This window comes from Lemur catta, chromosome 17, assembly GCF_020740605.2.
Source record: "Lemur catta isolate mLemCat1 chromosome 17, mLemCat1.pri, whole genome shotgun sequence".
Classification (NCBI taxonomy): domain Eukaryota; kingdom Metazoa; phylum Chordata; class Mammalia; order Primates; family Lemuridae; genus Lemur; species Lemur catta.
In genome coordinates, this window is record NC_059144.1 from 38,394,116 (window position 1) to 38,409,258 (window position 15,143).

Genomic DNA, 15,143 nt, shown 5'->3' on the forward strand with positions numbered 1-15,143 from the left:
CTCTGCTGCCCAAGTTGGAATAGACTTCTTTTTCAATAGCAAGACATTTGGCACAATTTTATTGTAATCATTCAGAATTTTAGTTCCATGGACATGCTTGAAGCTCTGACTGGTGGGTGGGGGCATGGGCAATATACATAACCTAAACTTTTGTACCCGCATAATATGCTGAAATAAAAAAAAAAGAATTTTGGTTCCAGAATAGTACTGATTTTCTTTCATATCATGTCAATTACTTTAAAAACATTATATCTTGCATATTTGGGGTTATTTTCTAACAATTGCATTAAACTTCATTTTCTCAGTAATTACTTGAACTTAACTGTAAATTTTTCAAACAGCTTTCTTAGGATAACATTGACATGTAAAATTTTATACATTTAAGGTGTACCACTTGGTGTTTTGAAACACCTGTACATCGTGAAATGATCACCACATTTCAGCTAATTAACATATCTATCACCTCTATATAGTTACCATGTTTGTGAGCATGTGTGTATGTGTGGAGATTTATTTTAAGATCTATCCCCTTAGTAAATTTCAGGTATACAATACAGTATTGTTAACTACCCTCACCATGCCATACATTACATCTGTAGAACTTAATTCACCTTGCAAACTTTGTACCCTTTGACCAACATCACCCCATTTCCCCCTCCCCTGGCAACCACCATCCTACCCACTGTGTCTATAAGCCAAAGGTTTAGACCATACAAAACCTGGATCTGCTCTGGCTCGATTCTTAAGCATCTTATGGCAATTTTACCAGGGTAACAGTGTCACCAGGGTTCTTAATGTGCAGGATTTTTATGTCTCTCTCCCTTTTTTTGGTGTCACCAGAAAACCCAATGACCTGTTGTTCTCTGAAAACTGCGTATAGGGAGATGAGAATATCTGCATATGGTAGTCATGAATTATTCAGCCTCAGAGAGATCAGACGTCACAGAGCACTTTATTAGGGGAAACTGGAGGCTTCAAAGGGATAAATGGGGGCCATGAAAGTTGAAGGGATAGGGTCTCACACTGAGAAGAGGTTAAAGGGCGTAGGGCATTATGTTTGAAGAGAAGCCAAGCTGGAGGAAACAGAGTAAGCAAATCCTGGGTTCAGTTTTTGCAATGCCAAGGTCTTGGAGGCTGAGATTTGGCCAGTGGAAGCTGACGTGGGGCATCCGTCAGACACACACGGAGAGAGCCCTGGTCTATGAGCCAAACCCTGGAGGTATTTCCAGCTCCTCGTTATCCTAGCCAGGAAGATGAGTCTGTGAGACAGAAGGTAAGAGGTGAGATGCATGAATCCCAGCCACCTTAGGAACCAAATTTTGCAGTTAATGGAAAAAAGCAGGTGGGATCATTTTTACATCTTTTGGCAGGAAAAAAAAAACAGTAGCGAGGTGAGTTTGGGGGCTCATGGAGTGATGGTGAGTTTTGATTTGTTCAGTGGGGTCCAGTTTTTGCCTGTTGCCCCTGTGTAAGAATTAATGGCACCCCACTTTGAAGCACTCTCAAAAGTGTCTTGGTTTGGCCAATAAAGTATGTTGTTGCCTTAGCTATAAATGAACTTAAAAAGAGAAGAAAAGTGGCAACAAAGCTTGGTGAGTAGGAAAGGCCTGTAATGACTGGCTAGGGAAGGGTGTCCAGCCCAGGGCTGGGCCTACTGACCTCCCTCTGACTTGGCCTGGGATGCCCCACCGCTTCTGTTTATGCACCCCCTTCTCTCTGCACCCCTACTGCACCCCTCATATCTGCCAATTTCCCTTTGACTACTGCCTTCCTTCCTACCCTCTCTTTCCCAAAATATCCTTCTACTTACACCCCTGCAAGGTGCATTCATACCTTCTGATTGGAGCTGGCTCTGTCCTCCCCAAGCCTATCAAGGCCTTGGAACAGACCAGCCAACACCCAGACTTCTCCATGTGGCCTTGGTGAGCACAGGAGACTGGGGCCTCTGGGACTTACGTTTTCTTTCGCAGGTGACCATGCAGACAGATTCAGATTGGAAGTTGTTATTATTCCCTAGGCAACCGCCGTAGATGAATTCGAAGCAGCGCTCAGTTACATTATCATACCACCAGCGTGGAAAGTAGGCCAGGCAGGGGCCAACCACCAGTGGCAAACTGCATATGTCTGCGGGGAGATCGCAGAGCACAGCATGTGGGTACCTGTCTCCATGGAGAACGTCCGTCATCTTTTTCTTCCTCGGGCCACTGCTCTCTTTGTCTCCCCGGAGAGGTCAATTTGGCTCAGGGCTGTGCTCCCAATTCAGTGTGAACCTTGACCACTCACTTTACATCTCTGATCCTTGACTTCTTCATCTGTGAGACAAGAATACAAAATCCCACCCTGCTTGTCTTGCAGGGCAACTGTGAGGAACAGCTGCGACACCACATGGCCTCTCGTACTGTGCTTCCCCAACATCTGAACACTAAATCTCGCTGATTTTGCCCCCTAAATGGCTCTCCTTTATTTCCTTTCTGCCACTTTCTTAACTCAAGCATCATTATATTTTGCCAGGACTGCCATGAAAGGCCACCAACTGATCTCCAAGGCTTCTCCAATCTGCTCCACATTGGTTTCCAGAATGACTGATCCATCGGGCTCAAAATGAAGTTCTACCAAAACCCAGAAGGACTTCAGAATCCATTCCCTCCTCCTCCTCTCCCACTTTATATCTCCTGTTGCCTCCAACACCCACCCTTTGGAACTTCATGCTCTAAAAATAATCACGTTCTTACACACCGCCATGCCTTTGCACATGCCTGAAATCTCCATTCCTCTCTTGCTAACTGGGTGTGCTCCTGTTCATTCTTTAAAACCCTCCCTGGACATCAACTCTTGGATGATGTCCTTCCTGAATCCTTTCTTTACCCCTTGTTTTTCTTAACTGCTTTTCAATCTTGAACATACTTTCTTCACTTCTGTTTAATTTTCTGTTCATATTTTCTGTTTTCTCCATGAGAACATGAAGTTTTTGAGGGTAGGGATTGTGCTTTAATGTCGTCTTGGTACAGCAGTTCCTAGCAGATAATTTGGCACAGAGTGGATGCTTCAGGGATATTCACAGAAACAAACAAACAAACAAAAAACAAAAAGAATGTACCCTGATAAAGAAGTATTTATTGAGCAAGCAACTGTTTTGCCCACAGTACTATGAGGTACAAATAGAGTTCTTTAGAATCTCTTAGTCTGAAGCACAACAGAACAATAATGATAGCACTTACTGAGTGCCGGGCCCTGTTCTTAGCATCTGACATACATTAACATTTAATCTTATGAAGTAGGCCCTCTTGTTCTCATTACGCAGAGAAGGAAACTGAGGTTTGGAGAGGCTGAGTAACTTTCCTGAGGTCACGTGGATTGTAAGGGATTCGGATGTGGATAATTCATTTCTCTGAGGACCAAGGGCAAATCCCTTACCCCCGGCCCCACCAAGTCCAGCTTCATCTTTCTCATCTCCTACTGTGCCCACGCTACTCTCCGCGTCCCTGCCTCGCTGGGCCTGGGCATGCTGTTAACACAGAGCCTTCGCACGTGCTGTTCCCTGTGCCTAGAAGGCTATTCCCTCCCACTTTTGCCTACGTGCTACCCATCTTTCAGATCTTCAATCATGGATTCCTTTTCCAGGAAAAGCTTTTCTGATCTCTGTGGCCACAGAGAGCGAGCAGAGCCTGTCACGGGTGCCAGGCCACCAATGAATATTTGTTGAATGAATGGTCCCTGATGGTCTTTAGAGCCCAATTATATGGGTAGAGCAGAAAGAGGTAGGAGGTCTAAGGTGGTCAGGGAAAGAATCTCTGATTTACATACACAGAGAGGCCTGGAGAAAAAAGCCAGGAAATACAGATCATATCCCTGTCTTTTGTAGCCATCATATAACCTGACACAATGTTGGCATTTGATGGGACTTCAGTGGCTACTTGGCATCTCAGAGGATCACCAAAGAGTAGCCGAGAGAGCCTGTGGTCTAATACCCGCACCTGTCCTATGGATAGGGAAGGTGAGGCTGAGAAAGGAAAAACTGCATTGCTCCTATCGCATACCAAAATAGGAGGAGAAATGAAATTAAATCCATGCTTCCCAAGTCCAGCACTGGCAGGTTTGTGTCACGTAGAAGATATGCCAAGACTCTTGGACAGAGATCAGCCACCAGTGAATCAGGAGAAGGAGTCGGACAAGGCCGTGCAGGTGGGGTAGGAGGTGAGAGCATTGGGTAATTCACAGGGTCTCTGAGTTACCTTGATTGAGGTCTAAACATTTCTTTCCACAGCTAAACAGGCAACACTTCATGTTTCCTGGGCACTGTCTGCTCCTGATGCATTGGTTCCTTTCTTCTATTTCACATTTTGTTCTAATTTTGGGACACGGTTCTAAAGGAGGGAAAGACATATTCACTTGAGGCCTTAAAGGGGCCAGTGCTCTCCTTTCCAAGACGCAGGGCACCACTGCAGAGTTAGGGAAACTTGTTTTCACTTCCCCTGTCCCCAGAAGGTAGTGACCCCCAGAGGGCTCAGGAATTTCACACCACCACCCACATCCCCAACCCCATAAAAACTCACCTAATCCCTATTCCAACCCCTACCCCCTACCCTCACCACCTGTAAGGTTCCAGAGAGTAGGATGCTTTCCTCTAGGAATATTCTGATCACTCTGCCTTCCTGTGCTTGGATGTTTCCACAGGAGGCACGGTAGCTGGCGACGATTGAGGCCTCCATTTCTGGCATCACGTGCCTGGGCTTTTAGATTTTGCACCACTCTTGGTGTGGCACGTCCCCTCTATGAACCTTGATTTCCTCATTTGCCTATAGGGTTGTTTTGAAGACTAATGCAACAAAGTTTGAAAAGCCATTGTCAAACTGCCTGGGCCAAAATAATGACTGATATTGAGGAAGTACTCACTGTGTGCCTGGCCTTTTCTCCTTAATGCCCAATACAACTCTATGGGGAAGTACTATTCATATTCACATTTTATAAACAGAGGAATCTGAAACACAGGGTGGTTATGTGAACTCACTCAAGATCACACAGCTACTAAGGGGTGGAGGCAGGATTTGAACCTACAACGTGTGGCTCCTGAGCACTCACTTTCAACCACTACTTTTAAAGTGCTCAGTATATAAAGGTGCTAGTTATGGGCCTTCATATTCCAGCATTCCAAGGAACTTCTGGGTACCATTTTTCACCGCAAAGCAAGGATCCTCTGTGTGTGGCTGTGGCTGTGGCTGTCACTGTGGGAAAACCTTTGGGGGCTACCATGGGAGGATGTGGGAGCCAATGAGGTGGTACTGGGGCAATGGCCTGTTTTTCTTATGGGAAAGTTCCTTGGGCTTCCCAGGCCGTTAGTCCATTTCATTTGGTCTAGGTCCAGGCACCTCCTGGAAGAACTCCTTGCAATGGGAGTGAGGAGTCAGTTGCCACGGACTTAGGTTCCTGCATTCACCAAAGTCACCTTGCCAAGACGAAGGGGACTGAAAAAATGGCTCCAAATAACTGCCCCCTCCTACCCAGGATCCCAGGCTGAGACAGAGGAAACACCCCTCATCTGTGAAATTGTTCCTTTTTCCTTCCTCCCCATTGAGTTCCCTTTCTTCACTGCAAGGAGCGAGTCCCCGACACTTACTGATGATCCCTTCAACCAGCCCAGGTCCCCGGATGCCATCCAGGAGGATGAACGGTACTAGGATCGGCAGAAGTCCCGAGAGTCCCATTTTAGAAGGTACTGGTCCGGCTGATTGCACCAAAACAAGCAACTGCTGCTCAGGAGCTCCTCCCTTTGAACTTTTGTTTTCTTTTCTTTTCTATCTTTTTTTTTTAGTACTGCCTCTGAACTTTGGATGCCAGCCACACCCACTCCGCTGGGAACACCAACTCCCCCGAGGCCATCAGTGGGATTAACTGGCACCTGCCCTGCGGGAAGGGGCTCTAGGTAGGTGGATCTTAATCCTCAGCAGTCTGAGCCCCTCTGGCTCTCTGGTCTGCAAGGGAGATGGGGTGCATCTTGTCTGGGGCTCTCCAGGCTTCCTTAGCAGAAAGGGGTGTTTAACTGCAGAGTCTCCCATTTCCCAGGGGGAGTGTGGAGGTCAAGAGTATCCCAGTTCTCATCTTTCTTTCTAATTTTACTCTCTTCCTGACATGTCTATTTTTCTCACGCTGTTTCTTTTTCTCTCTTTTATGCCTCTCTGTGCCTTGTACCCTGTGCTTTTCTCTTTTCCAGTGGGTCTTTCTGTGTCTGGGATCCTTTCTCCCCACCCTTCTCTTTCCTCTCTCTCCTCTTTGGTGCACCCATTTTCCTGAGCCATCGTCACAGTGAAGGTATTGTCCTGAGTGGGGTTTGAGGGAAGAAACAGGTTGATTCCAGGCTGCACTGAACCTTCAGAAAGTTTCCGTCCAGGTCATGGTATTTTGAAAGAAGGAAAGAATACTAGAGGTTCTGTCATCGGGTGCGATTTAGAATTGGTGATGCAGGAGAGAAATACTAAATGCCAGTTATGATTTCGGAACCAGCTGCTGCAGCAGGGGCTAAAGAATGTTCCACTGGCCTTACAGGAGAGTGGTAAGTTCTCTGACAGTGGATGCCACGTGGGAGTGAGTGAATGTGCAGAGTTCAAGTGTACACTGCAGGGGGGACTGCTGGCCCCCACCCCACAACTCTCGGCTCACCTCCAATTTCACCTGCAGCTGCAAGAGACAGTCCCACTGCACATTTTTTCTTAATCCAATTTTTTAAATTGAGGTAGAATTTATGTCACATAAAATTAGCCATTTTAAGGTTAACAAGTCAGTGGCCTTTTTTAGTACATTCTCAATGTTGTGTACCCACCACCTCTATTAGTCCAAAACATTTTTGTCACTCCAAATGAAAACTCCCTACCCATTAACAGTCACTCCCGATTTCCTCCTAACCCACTCCACCCCCTGGCAACCACTAATCTACTGTCTATCTTTAGAGATTTACCGATTCTGGATATTTTATATAAATGGAATCATGCGGTGTGCTACCTTTCATGCCTGGCTTCTTTCACTTAGCATAATGTTTTTGAGGTTCATCCACAGGGTAGCATTAGCGCTCCGTTCCTTTTTTCTGGCTGAATAATATCCAGTGCACGGGGACAGCCTCCCACCCCCAGTGCCAGAGTCCCTACTTCTCTGCTGTGGGTTTTCTCCGGCTCCCTGGGAGTTGTTCAGCTTGCATGCAGAACAGTCTGGAAGAGCGAGGGATTTAGCACCCCAGGCATCTGGTGGGGAATGGAATCAGTGGATAACTACCTCAGCCTTCCCTTCCCAGGAGACAGACGAAGATAATTTGAAGGCCTGTGTTACATGATTCTTTAGAGGGTCCCCGGTGGGATTGAGCCACAGTTTCCCACAGTGGTAACCAGCTCACAGTCGACCCTTCTCTCTTCCCTGTGACACTTACCCCACTCTCCACCCTGTGCTTCTTGGGAGAGATCTCCCAAATAAACCACCTGCGCCCCTGCCTTTGTCCCAGGGTCAGTTTCTGGGGGATCCAAACTAAGGCAGCATTCGTGGGCCTTTGCCTTAAAAGGGTTTTGCAATTTTTTGAAGAAACAGAGGAGGATAACAATATCCCTGGAGCTCTCAACTCTCAAAATTCTGACTCTCCTCCGTTCATTGATGTCACCGGGAGCCGCAATGTGCCAAGCGGATGTGAATCACTGAGCCTCAGAGTAAAGAACTAAGCCAAGCACTTTATTGGGAAAAATTGGGAGCCACACAGTATAAGTAAGGAGCTCTAGAAGTTAGAGATAAGGGGTAAAGTATAAATATGGGATCAAATCTGAAGGGTACTATTCATGAAGAGGGGCGGAGAGGGAGGAAGGGGAGGCAGACCCTGCAGTTCAGTTTGGGAAGAGGTATGGGCCTCGGAACGCTGAGGGTGGAACTGTGGAAGCCAAGCCGGAGCATCAGTCAGGTTCACGGACAGGTCCTCAGAGCATGAGCCAAATCCTGTCCCAGTGTGTCCTTATCCATTCAGGAAGAGGAGCCTGTTGAGAAAGTAGGACAGGACCAGCTGAGCTTCTTGGGCTCAGCTTATCTTTGGAACTTGCAGTTATGTCTATATATCTTTTCACAGGAGGACGTTAAAAGGAAGTGGGTTTGCGTTGGGAGCAAGTCATCTCCGTCAAGGAAAACTGGATGGGAGGGGATTGCTGGCAAAGGCCGTGTTGAGGAAACTGATGGCCTGGAAGGGCTGATTGGCTCACGTGTCTAGGCTGGATGTCCCGTGGCCCCTCTGCAACGGGTGTCTGAGATTTCACTCCATCCACACCCCCTCCACCCCCCTACCTCTCCTCGTACTTGCCAGCTTCAATTCGCTTCCCCGTACCTGTTGATCCTCGGTTCCCAGAAAGCCACATCGTCTACCCCTTTCTGAGGTGCCCTCTTCCCTCCTGCTTGGAGCTGGTTCTGCCAGCGCCAGGTCTGCCAAGGACATAGCTACCCCGGGACAGACCAGCCAAGACCCAGGCCTCCCAGCGTGGCCCTGGTGAGACTGGGGCCCCGGAACTCACGTTTTTTTTGGCAGGTGTTCAGGCAGATGGCTTTGGTTTGGAAGTTGTTATTGTTTCCCTGGCAGCCACCATAGATGAAAATGGAGCAGGTATTATTCTCCTTATCATACCACCAACGACGAAAGAAAGCCATGCACGGGCCAGTTTCTTTGGGCATAGTGCATATATCTGCCAAGAGACCCTGGAGTTGAGAACTCAGAGTACCCACCCCGGAACAAAATTGTTCCCCCTGGAAACCACCATAGATGAAACTGGAATAAACTCCTTTTCCCTATCAGAGCACGGGACCCAAGCTTCATTGACATATTACACATACTGCCAGGGAGACCCCAGAGGGGGTGTCTGCATCCCATCCCTGGAGACAGGGTCGTTGCAGATGCAGTTAGGTAAGATGAAGTCATCCCAAAGTAGGGTGGGCCCCTACTCTGATGTGACTGGTGTCTTTATAAAAACAAACAGTAAATTTGGGCAGGGTCACACACACAGGGAGAGCACCATGCAAACGTGAAGGCAGAGATCGGGGTGATGTGTCTGCAAGCCAAGGCACACCATCGATTGCCAGCACAGCACCAGAAGCTAGGGGAAGGTGTGGAACAGACTCTCCCTCGCCATCCTGACACCTCACAACCCCGAGAAGGAACCAGTCCTGCGGATCCCTTGACCTCGGACTTGTAGCCTGCAGCACTGTGAGACAACGCGTTTCTATTGTTTAAGCCACCCAGCCTGTGGTACTTTGTTACAGCACCTAGCAACCTTATACAGGCCCCAGCTAAACAATGCCTGCATAGTCCTGCAGAGTGAGGGCAAATCACAGCTAAACAATTAAGTCCTACTGATTTTTACCTCCTAAGACCTCACCTCTCTGCCAGTCTCTTCAATTGAAGCCTCAGCATCTCATGTCTGGGCTGTTGAGATAATCTCGCATCCATTCTCCTGCCTCCAGTCCTGGCCCCTCCAATCAATCCTTTATGCTGCCCACCAGAGAGAAGGCTCTGGTGGGTCTGAAAGCTAAGCTGATCCTGTCATTCCATGGATAAGACCTCCCTTGACTTGGTGATATAGTCCTCCCGTGACTCACAAGGCCCTTCATCATCTGGCTCCTGCTGTGGCTCTGGCCTCCTCCCCTGGCACAGTGCCCGCCCTGAGCTGTGTGCCCCAGCAGTACTCAGCACACCGTGCTATGCCAGCCCTCCATGCCTTTGGCCCGCCATGTGCCCACTGCCGCTCATTAGTGACACTCCCATTCTTCCTTCAAAGCCTTTCTCAGACATCAGCCCCCCATGACATCTCTCCTGACTGCACTCTATGTCCCATACTGCCACACCTTGCTTCTGAACCTTGTGTGCATGTTCGTCATTTGTTTACATCTTCGGTCTCATCCCTGAGGCTGTGAGTTTCTAGTGAGCAGGGATTGTGTCTGATTTCATCTTGGAATCCCAAATCCCTAACAGGAAGCCTGGCACAGTATGGAATGTTGAGGGCAAAATAAAATATATCCTGATCTGGACTGAATAAATCATTCATTGAACACTTACTATATGCTAAATGCTTTAAGGGACAAAGAAAAGGCAATGGCCTTTGCTACTTAGGAACTCCCAGTCAGGAATGACAAATGATTTAAGCTAATATATATCAGGTGGCCATTATGTGCCCGGCGTTGATTTAAGCACTCCACGCACATCAATTTATTTGATCCTCAAAATGACCTTTAACACTGGTCCTTTCATTATCTGAGGAGACTGAGGCACAGTGAGGGGAAGTTGTTAATTTGCCCAAGGTTAAAAGGCTGGTAAAAACTGGACTGAGATGTGCACCAGGAAGTCTGGCTTCAGGATCCTCGCCTGCAGGTGTGTGAGTGATGTACCCCCCTGCCTGCTCACTCCACTCCCCTGTGAAACCCAGTCCACTTCACCTCCCAAATCCCTCTCCTCTCTGACATCCCACTCTTCCTCATCCCCTCTGCCACCTCTCCAGTCCAGGCTACCATTTTCTTTCATCTTGACGTCCTTCAAGATACTCCGTTCCTCCTCTTTCCCTCTCTGAAGGTGCAGAACAAACCTGATCACGTCCCCAACCCTCCTCAAGGGATTTCCGTGGCCCTTAGGATCAAGGCGAGACTCTCTAACCTGGCCCGCCAGACCTGGATTGTTTAATCCCCACCTACCCAGGATTTTCCTTCCTTATACCACACTCATGCGCACTCTGCAGTCTGGACCACCCCCCCAGGCCACGTGCTGTGCCCTGTGCCTGGAAAGCCCTTCCACTCGCTTTGTGCCTAAAATACCACCTATCTTTCTAAACTCAACTCCAGGCTTGCTTTCTCAGAGAAGGTTTTCCCAACCTTCCTGACCACGCTGAGCAGGCCAAATCCTAGTGTGGGTCTCAGAGGCACTCAATAAATATTTGTTAAACCAATAAATAAAGAATCTTTAATAGTCTTTTTGGAGCCCCGGGAGATGGGCATGGAGTTAAGATTGCGGCAGCAAAGGAAAAACCCTCTGGTCTGGAGTGGGCAGGGGAGGATTCCTGGTACAAAGTTGTGTAGGCAGAGGGGTGGTCACCCCAGAGCAAAAAGCTAGGAAATATAAATTGCTTAACGTATCACTGGAGGCAACAATGTTGGTATACATTAGGACAACAATGGTCACCTGGGAACTCAGAAAATCATGATAGCAAAAAGTAGCCACGTAGCCAAAAAACCATCTGATTCAATTCCACTCCTTCACCCACCTTTGTTTGGGGAAAGTGAGTCTCAGACATTCTCTAATGTCACACACCATATTAGAGGCAGTAACAAACCTACATCCCAGGTCTCTCGAATCCAGCAATCTTGTCCAGAGCCCACCCCTCAGTGAACCAGGGGACGGTGCCAGCCCAGGCAGGCAGCAGGTGAGGACGTGGGTTAGGGGTGTTGGTTGGTTATTACGAGGCTCTGAGGATTACCTTGTTTGAGGTCTAAACATTTTTTTCCACAGTTGAAGACACAGCACTTCTTGTTGTCCCGGCATTGTCTGTCCTTTGTACACAGGTCCCTTTCTTTGAATTCACATTGCTCTCTGATTCTGGGGCATCTCTCTAGGAAAGGAACAGTCTTACAACATGACCTTTGGAGGGCACAGTGCCCGTCCTTTGCTAGACACAAGGTGATTCTAGGGAGACAGGGAAGTTTGCTTTCATCTTGCCTGATCCGGGGAGTCCTTTCCCTTGGGGTGGACTCACATGTTCCCCTATTGTGTGCATCACCCTCCCTGCAGACCACCTTCTTACCCCAGTCCTCAGCCCCATCCATGCTAAAAGGCAGAATTTCTCAACCACTAGTGACATTTGAGCTGGATAACTCTTCATTGTGGGGGGCTGTCCTGTGCACCGTAGGATGTTTAGCAGCACCCCTTGCCTCTTCCCATTATATAGAGTAGCACCCCTAATTGTAACAACCCAAAATGCCTCCTGACATTGCATAGGTCCTTGGGAAGACAAAATAGGCTTTTTTGGTTTAAGCTGGTTTAAGCATATCTGCTCTTTTCCCTTGTTGAGGAGTCAATGTTTGGAAATTCCTCTGGGGGGCAATATTATTCAGTGATCCAGCAGTCCCCAACCTTTTTGGCATGAAGGACCGGTTTCACGGAAGACGATTTTTCCACAGCCTGGAGGGTGAGGTGGGGGGGATGGCAAGCGATGGGGAGTGGCTGTAGATACAGATGAAGCTTCACTCACTCACCTCCTGCTGTGCTGCCCGGTTCCTAACAGGCTGCAGACCAACACCAGTCCTTGGCCTGGGGTTTGGGGACTATAGCAGTGATTAATGTCACTCACCCTGGAGTCAGTTTAGTTTTTGAATTCTAACTCTTGGTCTGCCACTTACCCTCTCTGAACCTCGGTTTCTTCATCTGTAAAAGCATTTTGGCCTCACAGACTTGTGAGGAAGAAATGAGACAAAGTGTGTCAAGCTCTGATCATAGTAAGTGCTGCGCAGCAATGTTAACTAACATTTCTTAAGTACTTACTATAAGCCAAACACTCTTCTAAGCATTTGAAATGTATTATCTCATTTAATCCCCATAACACCTCTATGACGCGAGTCCTATTAATATCCCCATTTTACAGATGAGGAAACCAAAGCACATGGAATTGAAGTAACTTGGCCAAGGTTATGTGGCTACCAAGATTTGGAGCCACTAAGTCTGACTCCAGATTCCTCTTTTTTTGTTTGTTTTTTTGGAAACCCCTACTCAGAAATCCCTATGTTCTGAGTATTCAGCAAATGGTAACAATTATCATTATTACCACAGAGTCATGGAGTATTAGTGTCTTAAGTTTAGAGGGACTTCTGAATACTGTCCTTTATCCCAAAGTCAAGGAACCCCTGGGGATGCAGGGACGCTTTTTAGAACTACATTTGAAAGAACCAGGAGCAGATAGAGATGATATCCTGAAAAGGGGGCCTGTCTTTCTCATGGGGTGAGGGAAAGGTCCCTTGGGCTTCCCAGATTCCAATTAATATAAGCTCCTCCTATAAGTGTTAGACCCTGTGACTCTACCCACCCGCCCCCTGCCACCTTCCCAAGAAAGACTCTCCACTTTAAGGGAGCTGAGAGTGGGGATTGCCTAAGTCAGGGTTCCTGCATTCACAGACGGGATCTTCCAAACCTCTCCCTCCTCTCCCGACCCAGGACCAGGGCTAAGATGGTGGAAAGCAACCCAGATCTGACAATTTGTTCCTTCTTTCGTCCTCCCAGTAAACTCGCCTCTCCCCGGGGCAAGGGCTGAGGCCCAGTACTTACTAGGAAAGAGCCATTCTGTCAGACCAGGTCCCTGGACACTCAAGACGAGGATGCACAGCACCAGGAAGCTCAAAAGTCCAGACAATTTCATTCTGAAGAGGGACCTGCCTGTCTGGTGGTTCCAGAACTTGGAAATGTCCAGCTGCCTTGGTCCTGCCTATTCCTTCAGTAGCCAGTACCTCGGGGATAAGAACTGGAGACAAGCCAGCCACCCCCGTTCCTGCTGGGAATGCCAAGTTCCAAGGTCGTACATGGGGCTAACTGGCACCCACAGCTCACAGCGATGGGGGAGGGTCTCTTGCTGGATGGCTCCTGGCCCTGACCCCTGGCCTGTGCTGGGCTGGGCCCTCTGGTCAACCCAAGGAGTGGGTGAAGCTGATCTCACACTTTCCAGGCTGCCTCAGGCGTGAATGCCACCATCTCAGGTCTTCATCTTGGTAACCTGGAGAGCTGTGGAATGTCCTCACCCTTCGTTCATTTTGCATTTACATGCACGCCAACTAGAACACCCCTTCTGTTTGTCCTTGACAATGTGTCTCTATCAATCTCTTGGTAACTCATTGTTTCTCTGGGACGCTTTGTGCCTATATCTAACTTTTTCCTCTTTTTCTGTTGGTCTCCCATGGTTTCTGTGTCCCTTTCTCCCTCTCCCACAGTTTCCTCCCATCCTTCTCCCTTTTATCTTCTCTTTGGTTCACTCAAATTCTCTGACTAAGGCCAAAGAGTAAAGATGTTGCCACTGAGTGGGGTGTGGGGGAAGAATCAGGCTGATTACAGAGTCTTCAGCTGGTGTTTGTCAAAGTCATGTTACTTTTAGAGTGACAGAGAAGGTCAGAGCTTATAGGGGAGCTTCTACCTTCTGCTGCAAACTCCTTATTGTCTGAGGAGAGACCATGAGATGAAGGGAACTGTCCAAGAGACTACAACTGAATACAGTTCAGTAACACTGCAGAGTTTCTGGGTTCTAACTGGGCTAGAGGAAGACCTATAGGAAAGAGGGTGCTGGCGACCTTGGGCAGTATCCTGCAGCCACGGAATCCACGGCACCAGCCACTCAGTCAGGTCTGGTTGCGGGGAGAGACACTCTTCAAAGAGTACATGTTATCTTCAGGGCTCCCATTTATTTTTTTTTAATTTTTTTTATAACTTTAATTTTTGTTTCAGCATATTGTGGGGGTACAAAAGCTTAGGTTACGTATATTGCCCTTGCCCCCAACCCCGAGTCAGAGCTTCAAGTGTGTCCATCCCCTAGAGGGTGCACATCACACTCATTATGTATGTATACACCCATCGCCTCCCCTCCCCACATCTGCCCAACACCTGATTAATGTTATTCCTAAATGTGCTCTTAGGTGATGATCAATTTGATGGTGAGCACATGTGGTGTTATTTTTCCATTCTTGGGATACTTCACTTAGTAGAATGGGTTCCAGCTCTATCCAGGAAAATACAAGAGGTGCTATATCATCATTTTTGTTTCTTATGGCTGAGTAGTACTCCATGGTATACATATACCACATTTTATTAATCCACTCACATATTGATGGGCACTTGGGTTGTTTCCACATCTTTGCTATTGTGAATTGTGCTTCTATAAATATTCGGGTGCACATGTCTTTCTTATAGAATGTCTTTTGTTCTTTGGGGTAGACGCCCAATAATGGGATTGCTGGATCAAATGGTAGGTCTACTTGTGTCTGTTTAAGTTATCTCCATATTGCTTTCCACAGAGGTTGCACTAGTTTGCAGTCCCACCAGGAGTGTATGAGTGTTCCTATCTCTATACATCCATGCAGGGCTCCCACTTCCTTCCCTAACTAGGTGTTACCCTTTTGGG

General features: G+C 47.7%; 1 protein-coding gene across 7 annotated transcripts; it reads right to left on the reverse strand.

Annotated features, from left to right (window-relative positions):
* Nucleotides 1–933: 933 nt before the first annotated feature.
* LOC123622304 (eppin-like) lies at nucleotides 934–13,550 on the reverse strand. Of its 7 annotated transcripts, XM_045528532.1 has the most exons (6): nucleotides 13,307–13,537; nucleotides 11,469–11,600; nucleotides 8,526–8,693; nucleotides 4,233–4,364; nucleotides 1,957–2,124; nucleotides 934–1,259 (listed from the first exon to the last, which is right to left on the reverse strand). In XM_045528532.1, the coding sequence occupies exons 1-6, from the start codon at nucleotides 13,395–13,397 to the stop codon at nucleotides 1,237–1,239; spliced, it is 714 nt and encodes a 237-aa protein (XP_045384488.1). In that variant the 5' UTR covers nucleotides 13,398–13,537; the 3' UTR covers nucleotides 934–1,236. The 7 variants fall into 7 exon arrangements, 3 of the variants coding, with proteins under 3 accessions (XP_045384488.1, XP_045384487.1, XP_045384489.1); XR_006729457.1 differs by lacking the exons at nucleotides 8,526–8,693; nucleotides 11,469–11,600; nucleotides 13,307–13,537 and adding an exon at nucleotides 2,284–2,312 and having other exon boundaries at nucleotides 4,233–5,786; XR_006729455.1 differs by lacking the exons at nucleotides 1,957–2,124; nucleotides 8,526–8,693; nucleotides 11,469–11,600; nucleotides 13,307–13,537 and adding exons at nucleotides 2,160–2,312; nucleotides 5,615–5,784 and having other exon boundaries at nucleotides 4,233–4,978.
* Nucleotides 13,551–15,143: the final 1,593 nt, after the last annotated feature.